General features: G+C 44.6%; 1 protein-coding gene across 1 annotated transcript in view; it reads right to left on the reverse strand.

Annotated features, from left to right (window-relative positions):
- The window catches only part of ZNF346 (zinc finger protein 346), a 36,963-nt gene extending 24,745 nt beyond the window's left edge, over positions 1 to 12,218 (reverse strand). The window contains exons 1-3 of the mRNA XM_073651362.1: positions 12,028 to 12,218; positions 4,518 to 4,621; positions 4,329 to 4,424 (exon numbers count right to left, since the gene is read on the reverse strand). Of these exons, the coding sequence (XP_073507463.1) occupies positions 4,329 to 4,424; positions 4,518 to 4,621; positions 12,028 to 12,085 (258 nt within the window). The 5' untranslated portion in view covers positions 12,086 to 12,218. The remainder of the gene's footprint in view (positions 1 to 4,328; positions 4,425 to 4,517; positions 4,622 to 12,027) is intronic.
- Positions 12,219 to 17,764: the final 5,546 nt, after the last annotated feature.

Consider the following 17,764-nt stretch of genomic DNA (forward strand, 5'->3'; position numbering starts at 1 on the left):
TGGTCCCATACTTCCCAGAGGTTGTACAGGAAGTACAGTCAACGCCAACTTTCTCTTGAACAACCAAAAGTTTGCAGAAAGTGTAAGGTCTAAGGGGTAACATTTCTCCTTATGGAGAGTGACACACCAGCTCTGGCACGTCAAGGTAAGGAGGCTTATTCGCCATGCAATGCTCCTCTGGGAAATTTAATATGCAAATTGCCTCTTCAGAGAAAAAGAGGACTTGTACTCTAAAGCGACACCTATTGAAAGCAGCAATCCTACAAGTCACAATCAACCCTTTAACGAGTCGTGCAATAGGTGGCACTATAGAGTACAAGTCCTCTTTTTCTCTGAAGAGGCAATTTGCACTGAAAGTGTAATAAACCAGACCCTTCAATCTCAAGAAGGATTGTCTTCATGAGATTCCAACCTATTACTTATCTGCAGAATAGGTGATGAGTATAAATCGATGGAGGTCCGATCAGTAAAAAGATGATTAGCTGCAATCTGATCTCAGGACAATCCTTTTAATGATACTGATGGGACATGGATGAGGATCCTTATGCTAATATCATTTCTCTTTCACAGACATTAAGATGTCTAAGAGATGATCTCCTGACAAACCTGCAGGTAGGCAGTGAAACGCACGTCATGGTGTGCAGCAGCCCTTCCTAAAGCCATGGCTGCAGGTAACCAATAATTTAGTAGTCAGAAGAATTTTACATAGACATCACCTCTTCTATATTGATGGTTTTGAGGTTATACATATAGGCTCTTGGAGACTATTAGTCATAAATTTGTTCTTGCCTTTGTATGCAAATGTTCTGTTACTAAAATGTTCATGTCTATATGGTTGATTTATCCATATAATATATTATTTTTGATATACGCAGATGTTTCTTCAATAGGCTAATTACTTAATGATCCATACTATATAACATTCTGTGTGATATCAATAGGCATATTAGGTAATATAGTCTTCACATGCCTTGTGTACTGACTGCTATGAACATTTGTTTTTAGGGTGCACAGTTTATCTCGTACTTCTGTCTTTAGTCCATTATTATATTTTTGTACATTTTCTGGTGACCTCTCTAGGTTCACCACTTTTATTACATCGATGTAATTTTGTATTTCAAATAAATTTTGATATCAGTTTGAGATTTTGGATCCCATTGCTTCTATTTGTACTCTGTAGGTTCTACAACCCCTAGCAAAAATTATGGAATCACCGGGCTCGGAGGATGTTCATTCAGTTGTTTAATGTTGTTGAAAAAAAAGCAGATCACAGACATGGCACAAAACTAAAGTCATTTCAAATGGCAACTTTAGGGCTTTAACCCCTTTATAGCCTGTGCCGTATTAGTACGCACAGGCTGTAATCCCCCGGTTCAGTGAGGGCTCCGGCGCTGAGCCCGCACTGAACCGAGCACATGTCAGCTGATTATTACAGCTGACAAGTGCCAGCAATGGCCGCGGATGGAATCGCAATCCACCCGCGGCTGTTAACATGTTAAATGCTGCTGTCAATCTCTGACAGCGGCATTTAACAGCGCCGCGCCGGAAGTGCGTCACTTACCCCGCCCATCGGTGACCCCGTCACGTGATCGCGGGTCACCGATGGGTGGGCATGACAACCCTGGGTCTGCAGCAGACTCCAGTGGTTGTCATGAGCTGGTCGCTATGAGCGCCACCTAGTGGTCGGCGCTCATAGCACAGAACCATTTCTGCTACATACAGGTGATCTGCTGATCATCTGTATGTAGCAGAGGCAATCAGGCAAGTGCTGCATCTAGTCTCCTATGGAGACTATTGAAGCAAGCAAAAGGTGAAAAAAAAAAAAGTTTTAAAAAATATAAAAAAAAATAAAAAGTTAAATCACCCCCCTTTCGCCCCATTCAAAATAAAATAATAAAAAAAAAAAAACACATACACATATTTGGTATCGCCGCGTTCAGAATCGCCCGATCTATCAATATAAAAAAAGAATTAATCCGATCGGTAAACGGCGCAACGAGAAAAAAATTCTAAAACGCCAGAATTATGTTTTTTGGTCGCCGCAACATTGCAATAAAATGCAATAAAGGGCGACCACAACATCAGATCTACACCAAAATGGTATCAATAAAAACTTCAGCTCGGTGCGCAAAAAATAAGCCTTCACCCAGCCCCAGAACCCGAAAAATGGAGACGCTACGGGTCTTGGAAAATGGTGTCATTTTTTTTTTAACCAAACTTTGGAATTTTTTTTCACCACTTAAATAAAAAAGAACTCGTAATGACCTGGAGAATAATAATGGCTGGTCAGTTTTAGCATTCAGTGAACGTGGTAAAAAATCTGTGGTATTGCACTTTTTTTGCAATTTCACCGCACTTGGAATTTTTTTCCCGTTTTCCCGTACACGATATGGTAAAACTAGTAATGGCGTTGAAAAGTACAACTCGTCCCGCAAAAAATAAGCCCTCACATGGTCATATTGACCAAAAAATAAAAACGCTATGGCTCTGGGAACAAGGGGAGCGAAAAACGAAAATACAAAAACGGAAAATCCCAGGGTTGCGAAGGGGTTAAGAAACACAAAGAAATCAAGATTAAAAATGTGGTACTCAGTAAGGGTAATTTTTTTCAGACTAAGCAGAGGGAAAAAATTATGGAATCATGAAAAACAAACACACAAAAGAACACTCCAATACATCACTAGTATTTTGTTGCACCACCTCTGGCTTTAATAACAGCTTGCAGTCTCTGAGGCATGGACTTAATGAGTGACAAACAGTACTCTTCATCAATCTGGCTCCAGCTTTCTCTGATTGCTGTTGCCAGATCAGCTTCGCAGGTTGGAGCCTTGTCATGGACCATTTTCTTCAACTTCCAAAGATTGTCAATTGGACTATTTGCAGGCCATGACATTGACCTTATGTGTCTTCTTTCAAGGAATGTTTTCACAGTTTTTGCTCTATGGCAGGATGCATTATCTTGAAAAATGATGTCATTATCCCCAAACATCCTTTCAATTGATGGGATAAGAAAACTGTCCAAAATATCAATGTAAACTTGGGCATTTATTGAAGATGTAATGACAGCCATCTCCCCAGTGCCTTTACCTGACATGCAGCCCTATATCATCAATGACTGACTGTAAAATTTGCATGTTCTCTTCATGCAGTCATCTTTATAAATCTCACTGGAAAGGCACCAAACAAAAGTTCCAGCATCATCACCTTGCCCAATGCAGATTCGCGATTCATCACTGAATATGAATATCCAGTCATCCACAGTCCACGAATGCTTTTCCTTAGCCCACTGTAACCTTGTTTTTTTCTGTTTAGGTGTTAATGATGGCTTTTGTTTAGCTTTTCTGTATGTAAATCCCATTTCCTTTAGGCGGTTTCTTACAGTTCGGTCACAGACATTGACTCCAGTTTTCTCCCATTCGTTCCTCATTTGTTTTGTTGTGCATTTCCGGTTTTGGAGACATATTGCTTTAAGTTTCAGATCTTGATGCTTTGAGGTCTTCCTTGGTCTACCAGTATGTTTGCCTTTAGCAACCTTCCCATGTTGTTTGTATTTGGTCCAGATTTTAGATACAGCTGACTGTGAACAAGCAACATCTTTTGCAACATTGCAGGATGATTTACCTTCTTTTAAGAGTTTGATAATCCTCTCCTTTGTTTCAATTGACATCTCTCGTGTTGGAGCCATGATTCATGTCAGTCCACTTGGTGCAACAGCTCTCCAAGGTGTGATCACTCCTTTTTAGATGCAGACTAACCAGCAGATCTAATATGATGCAAGTGTTAGTTTTGGAATGAAAATTTACAGGGTGATTTCATAATTTTTTCCTCAGAATTGAGTGATTCCATAATTTTTTCCCCTCTGCTTGGTCTGAAAAAAATTACCATGAGTACCACATTTTTAATCTTGATCTCTTTTAGTGTTTCTTAAAGCCCTAAAGTTGTCATTTGAAATTAGTTTTGTGCCATGTCTGTGATCTGCTTTTTTTTTTAACAACATTAAACAACTGAATGAACATCCTCAGAGCCCGGTGATTCCATAATTTTTGCCAGGGGTTGTATATGTTGTGAAATGCAGGGACAATTAACTTCATAGAGGATTACGATATGTTTCTATGTCTCTATGATAAGCTGTCTAAGATAGAACAATATGATATAGTTTAAGGCTTAAAAAATACTAATTTTAACCACCTAAAAACAATAAAAACTTTATTGACCAAAGGATCTTTAGACACAAAAAATGAATTAGCAAAATTTGCCCTTCAATGCTCAGAGCTATAACCATGTAACCTACAAATCTTAATCCCAGTTAATAACATTAGACATATTACCACAGTATCTTCAGCTTTCATTTTTTTTGCTGGGGTAAAATCTTCTCCTTGGTGAATAGACGTATAGCGTCGGAATTTATTTGCATGTTTCTTGCTCTTTTTGGGAATGGAAACAAATGGAGAAATTATATTTGTGGAAGCCAACGGCATGTATTTTTTAACAGGAGGAATATGAACAGAATGTGTCACCTGATAATGTGCAAGCTTCTGGGACTCTGAGATCAAGACAGCACTACATACTTTGCATTGTGAGTCAGAGAAAATGTGACTGTTCTCCCGGATGAGGCGGTTTACTAGAAAAGAAAATCGTGAGAATATTATATCGTGAGTATAATATTTATACCTGCATATTTGCTGCAGTTCACTTAAAGTCAATGGGCCGCGGAAACGCTGCGAGTGGTACCCAGCTCGGCTGGGGAGGACTACTAACTCCCCTCATCCGACCGCAGCTCCCACTGATAACAGCGAGAGCAGCGCGCCTGAGGGGAGCAGTAGTCTCCTCAGCCGAGACAGGACTGCGCACGGTAAAGAGGAAAAAAAAGTAATAAAAAAGGGAAAAAAAAAAAAACAGTATACTCGCCTGTCCAGCGAGGTATACTGCCGGGAGAACGCTCGCTCCCAGCAGTGTACTGCGCCGCCAGGACCTGCGGTGCGGTCACGTAAGCTCTCAGCTGAAGATCAGCTGAGAGCTCACGTGACCTCACTTTGTTCCCACGCAGCACCGGTGATGTATTCTCAAGAATTGTCCCACAGTACCGATGCTGAGGTCACCGGGGTTGATCAGCTGATCTTCAGCTGATGAACCCCAGTGACCTCACTCCTGCAGCAGCAATGTATACTGACAGGAGTTATTTTACACTCCTGTCAGTATACATTGCTGTCTTCTACAGCAGTGACATCAGTGATTGCTGATGTCACTGCTGTAGAAGTGAACCAGATCGCCAAGGGACAATCGTGACAGCGGTAATCGTGGACTACATCGTGACGGCGGACAGGTGAGGGATATGGTTGTTTATTTTAAGGTTTTTTTTGTTTGTTTTTTTTTTACAGAAGATCGAAGGTTTCTGGGACTGAGAGTACAATAAAAAAATTTTTTTTTAGAACAGTGTGTTTTTTATTTCATTAAAATACTTTATTCTGGCCGTGTATTTATTGAAAAAGCGTTGTAAACTTTACTATGCGGTTAGTAATGGGAGCATCTTACATGAATAGAAATGCTAATGAAGATTGGGTGAATGGGACTAGCTGACACCCAGCTCTTTTGTTTGGTGACGTCAAGGTGTCAATCAGACCTTTTCATGACCAAAGTTAATTAAAGTAAAGAGTTAATATATGCGTCCAAAGCGCTGCTATGTTCGGATCATGGGCAGAGAGCCTAATTTTTTTTTTACAAAATGGCGTGGGCTCCCGTGTCATTCTTATAACCAGATGAGGGAAAGCCGACTGCAGGGGGCTGATATTAGTAGCTGGGGAAGGGGCCATTAGTCAACAATGTTCCCTGGCTACTAATATCAGCCCACAGCTGTTTGTTTAGACTTTACTGGCTAGATTACAGGGGGACCCCAGAAAAAAAATTACGTGGGGTCCCCCTATAAAACCTAACCGGAAAAGGCTAAACTAGACAGCTGCGGGCTGATATCAATAGCCATGGAAGGGGCCATGGATACTAGCCCCCTCCGCGGCTATTAATATCACCCCTCAGCAGTCCCAGAAATGGCATATCGCCTCTGCTCTTCCCACTGCCCTGTAGTGGTGGCGAGTGGAGTAATGGGGTTGGTGTTCACGGCAGCCTTGTATTGGCGGCTGACGTGAAGTCCAGGTTAGTAATGGAGGACATCTATAAGACGCACCCATTACTAACTGTGTAGTAAAATTGTCGCCACCTTTTCAATAAAAACACGGCCAGCATAAAGTATTTTAATGAAATAGAAAACCCACGTTTTTTTTTTTTATTTTATTGTACGCCTCGCCGAAGCCCTCGATTGCATGAAAAAAACTTAAAATAAACAACCATATATTCCTCACCTGTCCGCTGTCAACGACACAGTCCACGTACCGCCAACGAGTGTCCCACGACAATCTGAGTCACTTCTACAGCTGTGACACCAGCAATCACTGATGTCACAGCTGTAAAATACAGCACTGTATGTATACTGACAGGCAGGGCTGTGGAGTCAGAGCCCGAGCCCATTTTGGTGAAGGACTGACTCCTAAAATATATAATAAATTTGGGTACAGTAGTTCAATGTAGTTTCTGGGGAATATTTTTTCATAAGAATTTGGGAAAGTTATGAAATGTTTTATAAATGCCTGCTCTATTCCTGATCTAAGGTTCTAGACTTTTAGCTGAGAAAAATGTGTCCTACCGTAAATTTATCACTTAAACATGAGCCATGTATGAGGGAGTCGGAGTCAATGTCATGGAAATTGAGGAGTCGGGAGTCGAAAGTTTGGCTTACCGACTCCACAGCCCTGCTGACAGAGGTGTAAATTCACTCCTATCAGTATACATGCTGTAGAAGGTCACTGGGGTTCATCAGCCGACGTCACCGCAGGTCCTGGCAGCTCAGTATACTGCGGGGCGGGTGCCCGCGCCTTGCAGTATACTGCCGGCCGCAGCGCATCGCCGCCAGGGACCAGGATGACACCGGGCAGGTGAGTATGAGGATTTTTTTTTTTTTTTTTTTTTTTTTTTTTTTACACGGCGGGCACGTGGGCTGGGCAGAGCAGACTACTGCTCCTCCCAGGCACGCCATTATTGCTGTTATCAGAGAGAGCGACGGTCGGATAAGAGGAGTAGTGGCCAGGGCTATGGAGTCAGAGCCCTGTGTGTGCTATTATGGAAAACGCTTTATTTAATCTTCATTTAAGAAAACATGTCATCAGGAAATTATCTGTTTATGGTGCATCTGTTGCCAAATTTCACAACACGTTCTGCACATTTTATAAAGTAAATAGATCTGGGACCTGATGAGGCTGGTTTAATTGCTGTGAAAATCCATGTCAGAATGGTGGCTATAATCCTATTGCAATATGAGGTCTTGTTTTTTGCTGGATCACTTGAAATTTTTTTTTCAGTAGATTATATGATAAATTGAATGGTGTCATTCATCTTCTAAGCAGGGCTGTAGAGTCGGAGTCTTGTAGTCGGAGCCCATTTTGGTGGAGTCGGTATAAAATGGACCGACTCCTAAAATATATAATAAATTGGGTACAGTAGTTCAATGTGGTTTACAGGGAATATTTTTTTCATAAGAATTTGGGAAAGTTATGAAATGTCCTATAAATGTCTGTCCTATTCCTGATCTAAGGGTCTAGACTTTTAGCGGAGATGAATCTGTGCTACAGTAAATTTATCACTTAAACATGAGCCATGTATGAGGGAGTCGGAGTCATGGAAGTTGAGGAGTCGGAGTCGAAGGTTTGGCTTACCGACTCCACAGCCCTGGTAGTAGCCTCTTCTCCCGACCCGGGTACCACCCGCAGCGCGTTTCCGGCGCGAATATGCGCCCACTGGCTTTCATTGAAACACAGCAAATTCACGGGTTACCTGTGGGTTTGCTGCGTTTCAATTCAAGTTAATGGGCGCGAATTTGCGGCGGAAACGCCCGAACAATGGTCCTGCTGCGTTTTTTAACGCAATGCGAATCCGGAGCGGAAAATTCCGCATCATGTGCACAGCACATCCGGATTCGCATTGCTATGCATGACTGACCTATTAACAAGTGTTCCCGCCGCGAAAATGCATCAAAAACGCTACGTGTGAACATAGCCTCATATTGTTAAAACATTTTTTTTCCACTGTATTTGTTAGTCCCCTTAGGGGGCTTGAACCTTTGATTGCTTGCGCTGTATACAGCAATGCCACTGTATTGCTGTATGTAGCAAAAAAACACACTCTCCTATGTACACCAGCTACAGTCTAGTTTTCACAGGAGTACCGTCATGACAAGCACAGGGGTCTTCAGCAGATCCCTCATTGTCACAGCAACTCATTGGCTCTCCACGATCACGTCAGATTGCGCGCCGATGGGTGAATCGAATGTCGTGCCCCCATCAGCGCATGTTAAATGCCGCTGTCAGAGATTGACAGCAGCATTAAAAAGGTTAACAGCCGCAGGCGGAGCTCTGCTCCACTGACGGTTGATAGAGGCAGATTATGGCTGAATAACACAGCCATCATCTGCCAGGAAAGATGCTGGCTTAGTATTCGAGCGCACATCAAAGTCAGGGAGCCAGCATAATATATATTAGTACGTCATATTTCAGTAAGCAGTTAACCAGTTCCAGACCAGAAACACTTTTTTTGTCATAAATGATAATTTAAAGACCTGTAACATGTTTTGATTTTTGTAAATGATACGTGGAATATAATAAGTTATTTTCATATATTTTTTTGCCAATATATGTGGGAAAATAGTGGAAATATGTGACAGTTTTTCAATAACCACTAAGGACCACTGAAATACATTTTTAAATATATATATCCTTCGCAGATGTTTTATCTTTTTATTTTTAGAAAGATGGGGCTGGTAACAGCGACTTGGAATGACAGTGGCTTTTTTTTTTTCCCCCCCGCTTTTTATGCATTTATTTTTCATTTAACATTTTGTGCCCCCATAAGGTCATAAATTTTAAATTTAAATACTTTTTTTGACCCTAGTTCACTAGTTACTGAGGCTGGTATATAAGCCCCAGTCATCGTTAAAATTCAGCCTACTGACTTGCGTCACTTCCGAGAGGGGGGCTGATCTCTGCTCGCTTGCTCTCTCATTACAATGTGCACTGACACTTATCAGTGCTGAAGAGCGAGGGTACTGTCACTGTGCATATTGTAGTGACAAGATCCTATTGAGCATCCGTCGGAATTGACAACCAACGCATGGTCACTAGAGCAGGGAATATTAAGATATTCTACTTTAGACCAATTTAAATGCCAAGTCACCTTTTTCACGTGGGTCAAAAAAAAAAAAAAAAAAAAAAAAAGGAGCACCAATGTACACACTGATGCCTTCAAAGTTGCAGTCTTGTGCTGTCCGTTTTTTTCTTTTAAAAAGGGTCTTTCGGTTTCAGAAAATCTCCCTCCCGGTCCAGTGCGAAGTAATAGCCCCTGGACCCACTGTCTGCAGCGCTGATGTCACACTGAGCTTAGCGACTAGTGCCGCTTATACTGGCAGAGTCACTAAGCTCAGTTATTGGCTGTAATTCTAGTGACGCGACTCAAGCCCCTCAAATAATAAACATTAGGAGCCGCAACGCACACTCAGGGCGAGTAAAGCACAAAAAAGAAAAAACACTTCACTGCTTTACACACCTTTGACGGATCTCTGCAGCGCTGACAAAACTAATAACTGAGCTCAGGGACTCTGGCAAGTAAACAGCACGAGCCACTGAGCTCACTTATTGGTTGCAGCTCTGTCAACGTAATGTCAGCACTGCAGATATTGGGAGCAGTGGCATAGAATTATTGGAAGGGTGAGTGAGGGATCTTTCACACGTCAGTGTGTCCAGTACATGTGGCGACAGTTTCCACACATACTGGAGACACTGACACATGCAGACCAATTCAAATGAATGGGACTGCTCACGTCAGTGTGTTTCCACGGGCCGCGCGTCCGTAGGCAAAACAAGTTGGCATGTCCGTTTTTTTAACACTGACAGCAAAACGTCCTGCACACTGATGACATCTGTGTCATCAGTGTGACGCGTATCGGCGCCTGGGAATCAGCGGTAGCTAGCGCTGTCCCAAGTGTTGGCTGCTGAACGCTGCCCTCATCATTGTCCTCTTCTTGCGCTGCGATCAGCACAAGAAAGGGACACTGATGAGAGTAGTAGTCTGCTCCCGCTCTGTCCTGGTGTAAAAATAAGAATAAAATAAAAAAAAAATACATCTACTCACCTGTCCCCCGCTGTAATCCATCTGAGCCAAGGAGAATGACTCGCTGCAGCGAGCGGTGTCCTGTCACTCACTGAGCTCAGCACAGCTCCACGGCCCGCTCGCTGCAGCGAATCATTCTCCCCGATGTAAGCGGTCAGATGGGTTAGAGTGGGGGACATCTCGGACAGGTGAGTATAAGGATTTTTTTATTTTATTTTACTATTCTCATCATTGTCCCTTGCTGGTGCTGATCGCAGTGCAAGCAGAGGACAATGATGAGGGCAGCGTTCAGCAGCCGGCACTTGGGAACAGCGGTAATTGTGTGGTCGCCCGTGTGATCCTGATGTGGCTCACGGGTGCCACGCAGGTGAACACGGACATCTCTGGGACTGGAAATATCAGGACAAGTGCAACCGGCCAAAAGCACAGTTTTTTTTTTTTTTTAACAAACTGCACCATGGGGGGGGGGTCTGAAAACTCTGATAGGGTATGTGTACACAGTTATTTTGCTGAGTTTTGGGGTGGAAGCTCAAGTTTTTGAGGAGGATTTGGAGAGTCTCCGCTCCAAAAGCTCAGTATATACATGCCCTTAAAGGGGTTGCTGGGTTGAAATTAAAACTCTGCTGTCACTCTTTGTGACTGCCGAATCATGGTAATGTATGATGCGCAACCATATCACGATTTGCTTGTATGCCTGGCGAGAATGGGCGATCACATGACATGCACAATTATTATAGCTGCGGTCTCATCTGACTTCAATTCTCTTCTATTGAGAGGCACAGGAGAATCCAGTTTGCATATGCCTGCAACTATACAAATCACACACGTGGTTGCGTCACCATGCACTCACACTACAAATACATGGGGATCGAGACGGTATGCGCACCACATATTTTCACGATTCAGCTGTCTGCAGTCACAGTCTACGACCACGGACTTTTCATTTCACCCTGGACGAACCTTTTAATGACCAAAAGCTTAAGAAAACTAATTTATTTTTTAAATACAAAAATAACGGATGGTAAAAACAAACATACCACATGGAGATGAAAACTGGGTCTGGTTCATGCCATGATTTGGGTGGGAAAGCAACTGAACATAAAAGAATGCAGTCTATTTTTGGGAAGGGATTTTTTTTTTTTTTTTACAAAAGTCAATGATAACAGGATATTACTATATTTACTTACAAAGCACCATTATCTTTGTAGCGCTTTACAGACATCATCACGGTCCCCATTGGGGCTCACAATCTAGAGGCCCTATCAGTATGTCTGTGGAGTGACCATTGTGTTACATGCAGTTATAAAGCTTCCTCTGGCTAGAAACACAAGGGGGTGATAAGGGGCCTTTACCTAACAGCAATGGGCAGATGGTTTGGAAGACACCACGTTAATGTACAATCTATTGTTCAGTCTCATGCTGTAGGGCTGGTCGGTGTGGTGTCCGCCCCATGGGATCACAGATAGTACTGCATTATACATGTGTAGAAGAAACCCCTTGATCTAGTAGTATGGGAAGCCTATGGTACCGCAGGCAGATACAGAAGCCAGTGGGTGTGGGGAATAAAAGGCAGCTCTCATTACACTGGTCCCACAGCACTAGCTATGGCGGCTGCCGCCTATGAGCTGGGCTATAATCCCCTCACAGCACATAGCAGCGTGTACAGACCGCACAAGAGGTGGGCAGACGCCCCTCCAACTTCCAATGGACACTACCCCAAACTGGCAGCGGATACCGGGACGCTGCGCCGTGCACACCTCGGCCTACCCTGGTTACACCCACCCTCAACCAGCGCGAACTCTTATACGTCACTTCAACTACCTGCAGCCTTTCCCACCGGCAGATTCAGATCATCACCGTTCCCGAAGTCGACCGCCATTTTCCCGCTGGTAGCAACTGGTAACCGCGCACCGCACCACACGCAGCGTCAAGAAAGAGAACACGCGTTGAGAGCGAACAAAATCTCGCGAAATTTCCGCAGACCCTCCAATTCTCGCGAGATTCCAACACCCTCAGCTTGTCCTTTGTATCAAAACAAAGCTTTATTGACAAGAACATTGATCGTGTTCTGGGGCAGCTCAAGGCTCCGGGATCATTGCAGCAGCATCGTGACTTACAGCACATCTGTCCTCGGGTTACCTGCGCCCGTGGTCTGGGCTGCAGTTTACCTCAGGTTATCTGCACCCGTGGTCTGTGTGGTCTGTGTGAACAAGTTATCAAGCACTTTTCCAAGTGATGTGAAAAGTGCTTGATAACCCACATGCAGAAATGCATGCAAAAACGCTTGACAAACGCTTCTACCTGGCGGGAAAAACGCCTTTAAAAACCGCATGCTTTTTTTTCCTGCTAGGGAGAAGCGGAAAAAATATGCAGCATTTCTGCATCGTGGGCACATAGCCTTAACGTTTCACCTTCTGATCTGTGTTCTGTGAATAAAATATGGCTATAAGAGATTTGTAAGGCTATGTGCCCACGTTGCGGACCTGAAGCATATTTTTTACGCTTCTCCCTGGCGGGAAAATCGCATGCGGATATTACATGCGGTTTTCCCGCCAGGTAGAAGCGTTTGTGAGGCGTCTTTGCATGCATTTCCGCATGCGGGTTATCAAGCACTTCTCCAAGCATCACTTGGAAAAGTGCTTGACAACTTGTTCAGAATGGTAAAAAATAAAAAAATAAACTTTATACTCACCTTCTGATGCATTCTCTGCCCCGTCCGGAGTCTTGAGCGGCTCACGCTGTTGTGTGCAGGACCTGCGGTGACGTCATTGAGTCATGTGGTGGGTCACATGACTCAATGACGTGGCAGGTCCTTCAGACAACAGCGCGACGGAGGGAAAACATAAGAAGATAAGTATAAACTTTATTTTATTCTTTTTTTTACAGGTTCTTTGGTACCCAGGTCTGGATGAGAGTCTCCTCTCATCCAGACTTGGGTACCATCCGCACATTGATTCCGCAGCGCTTCCGCAAAATTAATGAACATGCTGCGGATTTTTGACTGCAGCATATACGCTGCGGAAAAATCCGCAGCATGGGCATTGACATTGCGAAATGCCATTGGGGACCATGGGGTGCGGATCTACATGCGTTTTTCAAGCGTTTACGCTGCGGAAATTCCGCAGCATATACGCTTGAAAAACGCTACGTGGGCACACAGCCTAAATCATTGTGAATCCTTGTTTTCTTTACATTATACACTGCATCACAACTTTTTTTGGAACTGGAGTTGTATATAGAAATGTATGTTTTGGGTGGCACACAATTGTCATGACTATGGACTAGACCAGACCAATGAGGATATGGGGCAGTAACATGATACATCACTGCCTCTGTATAGTGCTTTTTCAGACATGTGGCAACAATATGGGAGCTCACCTAAGCATTCACAAGATCCTGTTAGACCCCAACAAATCTCCGGAGCAAACTTGACTCATTGCTATAAATGTCTACTTATGATTATTCTGGTGGTCATCCAAAGGGTATCATTGCCTAGATCTCACATATGGCCTTTAACCCCTAAATACGGAAAAATTATATCTTTCCAAATATGGCGACGCAAAGACTTGTTTTTGAAACACTAAAAGACGCTTTTTTTTTTTTTTTGAGACCGCAGCCAAACATAAAAACCTGATATAAATCTGGTATCACTCTCCTAGCACTGACCCAAAGAATAAAGTCGAATAATCACTTAGACCGCACGAGGAATGGTGTAAAACATAAACAAAACCAATTCTTCACTTGCTGCTGATTTGTTCATTCTGCCTCCCAAAGATTGCAGTAAGGCTCTGCTCACATCCTGCGCTCTACGCTGAGCGCTTACACCGGGGTTTCCATGTAAATCTCTGAAATTCGTGATTCAGACGGAACCCCCAGCGGAACATTCCCTATAATGAGGCAGATGGAGGCACTGTGGACGCCGTAGGACCTGTGATCTGGCGGTGTCCGTATTTTTAGGCATGCAGTGAAGTGCCGTCTGCCACAGTTTTGTGCACTTCTGAAAAGAAGGACGGAGTAACTCTGCTGCCTCATTATGATGAATGGATCCCTCAGGGGTTTCATCTGACTTACGTCAGTCGGAGATTGGAAACCCTGATGTAAGTGCTCAGCGTAGATTGCAGGATAAATGTAATCGAAAATGTTATGTAAAATGTTCCCAATAAAAGCTTCAACTTAATCCACAAGAAAAAAAACCAACCAGGTCCATCATCTATCAAGGAAAATGTTAGAACCCTCCTGTTAGTTCTTTTTCTATTTTGTTGGTCACATGACTTTCTGCCTATATAATCCAGCTCCGCCCTTCTGGCCTTGCTGGACTTCAGTGTTACATTTACTCTTAAGCTAGCCAGGTGCCTTGTACCTAACTCTGTAGTTTGCTTGGTCTTTTGACCACTAGTACTTTTTGTTTGTTTGTCTTTTCTCTGCTACAATTTCTGCTAGGAGGTGTCCAACTATATCCCAGTCCTTAGTTCTTGTAGGGACCCCTCCCTTATATCTATAGGTCTGCGTTCAGACTAGCCGAGGACTTAGGCGGGTCTGTTCACAAGGAACAGGTTCCCCGCTGCATCGTAGGGAATCAGCTTAGTCCTATTGTAGGGACAGTATTCCTTTCTTTCCTTAGTGCTTGTAGCAGTTTATAACAGTAAATCCAGCCCAAAATAAAACACTCTAAGGAAAGTAATCCAGATATCAGCATGGTGTCGGTTCAGGAGTTGGCTCAACGCCTGCAGGGACTGTCTTTGGAGGTGGCCGAGCTCCAGCAACACGTGACTAGCTGTCCTGGAGCGCATTTTGTCGAACCGAAGGTAGGACTGCCAGATTTTTTTTATGGTAAACAGCAAGATTTTTTTTCCTTTAAAAACGCTTGTTTATTATATTTTCGTTTAAGACCCAGATCCTCGGGGAATGAATCACAGCGCATTGGGTTTATAATGTCACTTTTGCATAAAGAACCACAGGGATGGGCCTTTTCTCTACAACCCAATGATCCATGTTTTAGATCTGTGGAAGATTTTTTTTCTGCTATGGGGTTGTATGATGATCCTGATCGAGTCTCATCTGCTGAAACGGAATTAAGACGTTTGAAGCAGGGATCAGGTGATGTGGAAAATTATTGTACGTACTTCAGAAGATGGTCGGCCGAAGTGGAATGGAATGACTCAGCATTAAAATGTCTGTTTCTTGCTGGTCTAGGTGAAAGGGTTAAGGATCTGCTGATTGCCTTCCCAAAACCTGGAACCTTGCAGGAGGCAATGCAATTAGCTATACGTGTGGACAGGAGACTGCGTGCTAGGATTAATGAGAAATCTACTGCTATGGCAGCTCCTAGTTTTCAGAGGGTCTGCTCGGAAGGTGGAGAACCGATGGAGATTGGGGCGATGTCACCCCACTCTCAGGAAAAAGACCGCAGGTTTGCTAAGGGATTGTGTTTTATTGCGGTAAATCTGACCACTTTATTAAGAACTGTGTGCTTTGTTTGAACAAAGAAAAAAAAAAAAGACGTCAGTTACGCCCGTATAGCTTGTTTAAACTCAAAAGGAGTATTTCTTTCTGGAAGCACCTCATTCCAGGAGGAGTTGATTGAATTTCGGGTATTTGTGGATTGTGGTTCTACACTCAATGTGATTGATAAGGGATTTTTGGAAAAACTTAAATTAGAATCCAAACTTTTGTCATCTCCTATTTCTGTGGTTGCTGTTGATGGCTCTCCCTTGAAATGTATTACTCACAAGGTTTTTGAATTTCCCCTCACCATTAATGGTATTCACCAAGAGAATTTGGATTTGGCGGTATTAAATAATTTGCCTTCTCCAGTGGTTTTGGGGTTACCTTGGTTAAAATTGCACAATCCTGTACTGGACTGGTCTACCCATGAAATTAAGTCTTGGAGTCCGAAGTGTCATGATAAATGTTGTAACGGTCGTATTGCTGCTGTGGAAAGAGGGGAATTACCTGTACCTATTCAGGATTTTTGGAAGGTTTTTTCTGAGGAGGAGTCGCAAGTTTTGCCTCTTCATAGGGACTGTAACGGGTCTGGGAGGCGGAACCTCTGAGCTACTATACAAGGGGGCAGTCCTTGTAAGGGAGCGGGTGGCGACCAGGGAAGACGGGCAGGAGGTCACAGCAGGTGACCGGGACAGTCTCTGAGTGAACGGGCTGGAGGTCACGGCAAGTGACCGGGGCAGTCTCTGGATGAACGGGCAGATGGTCACGGCAAGTGACCGGGGCAGTCTCTGAATGAACGGGCAGATGGTCACGGCAAGTGACCGGGGCAGTCTCTGGATGAACGGGCAGATGGTCACGGCAAGTGACCGGGGCAGTCTCTGGATGAACGGGCAGATGGTCACGGCAAGTGACCGGGGCAGTCTCTAGGTAAAGGGTTGGTACGACCTGTGGCGGCTGATGATAGACGTGAGCTCCCAGGTGAGCAGGCGAGAGTCTCTGGAAGAACGGGTGGTCACAGCATGTGACGGCGGAGCCTCCAGGAAGACCAACAGACAGGCGGCAGATGAGCGCTCCCAGGTGAGCGGGCAGAAGACTCTGGACAGGCGGGTGGTCACAGCACGTGACGGCAGAGCCTCCAGGTAGGCTAGCAGACAGGCAGCAGATGAGCGCTCCCAGGTGAGCGAGCAGGAGTCACTGGACAGGCAGGTGGTCACAGCACGTGACGGCGGAGCCTCCAGGTAGACTAGCAGGCAGGTAGCAGGTGTGTGCTCCCAGGTGAGCGGGCAAGCTGGTCCATAGACAGACTGACAGGAGTTGGAAGGCAGACCGTCGGACCTCGGGCAAGCAGGCAGGTGGCTGATGTGCGCTCCCAGGTGAGCGGGCAGACTGGTCCTTAGACAGACTGACAGGAGTAGTAAGGCAGACCGTCGGACCTCAGACTAGCAGGCAGGTAGCAGATAATCTGGCAGGTAACTGGCAACGGGACCTGAGGGCTGAAGCAGAGTAGTGAACAGTGCAACAACATTGCTCGGGCACCTCCATTTTGGAGGAGGTGCCTTATATATGGTGAAGTCCTCTGGCCATTGGCCGGGGACTCCTTAGGACGGCGCGCGCGGCCCCTTTAAGAGGGAGGGAGAGCGCGCGCGCGCGCGCCCTAAGCACAGTGGACGGGAAGGAGCGCGCGCTGCCAGAAGAGCGGGAGGAGGACGCCGGGCACGGAGCAGGGAGGTGAGGGGAACAGCGTCCCTGCCTAGCAGAGGGCAGGGACGCCGGCGCTACAGTACCCCCCCCTTTAGGCCCCCCCTTTTTTAGGCCAGACAGAAATTTAGCTAGGATAAGAGGGGCATGGATGTTCTCCCGGGGCTCCCACGTTCTCTCCTCAGGACCAAACCCCCTCCAATCTACTAGAAAAAAGGTCTTTCCTCTTACCCTTTTGGTGGCAAGAATGTTCTCTACCTCAAACTCGTCCTCAGCAGAAACCGGAGCAGGAGGCGTACCTGTAGACTTGGAAAAAGAGTTAAGTACCACAGGTTTGAGGAGAGATACATGGAAGGAGTTAGGGATCCGTAAGTTGGCCGGGAGTTTTAATTTATAGGCCACCGGGTTGATCTGA

Source organism: Phyllobates terribilis, unplaced genomic scaffold (assembly GCF_046119375.1).
Source record: "Phyllobates terribilis strain yellow unplaced genomic scaffold, ASM4611937v1 Scaffold_11__3_contigs__length_659146591, whole genome shotgun sequence".
NCBI lineage: Eukaryota > Metazoa > Chordata > Amphibia > Anura > Dendrobatidae > Phyllobates > Phyllobates terribilis.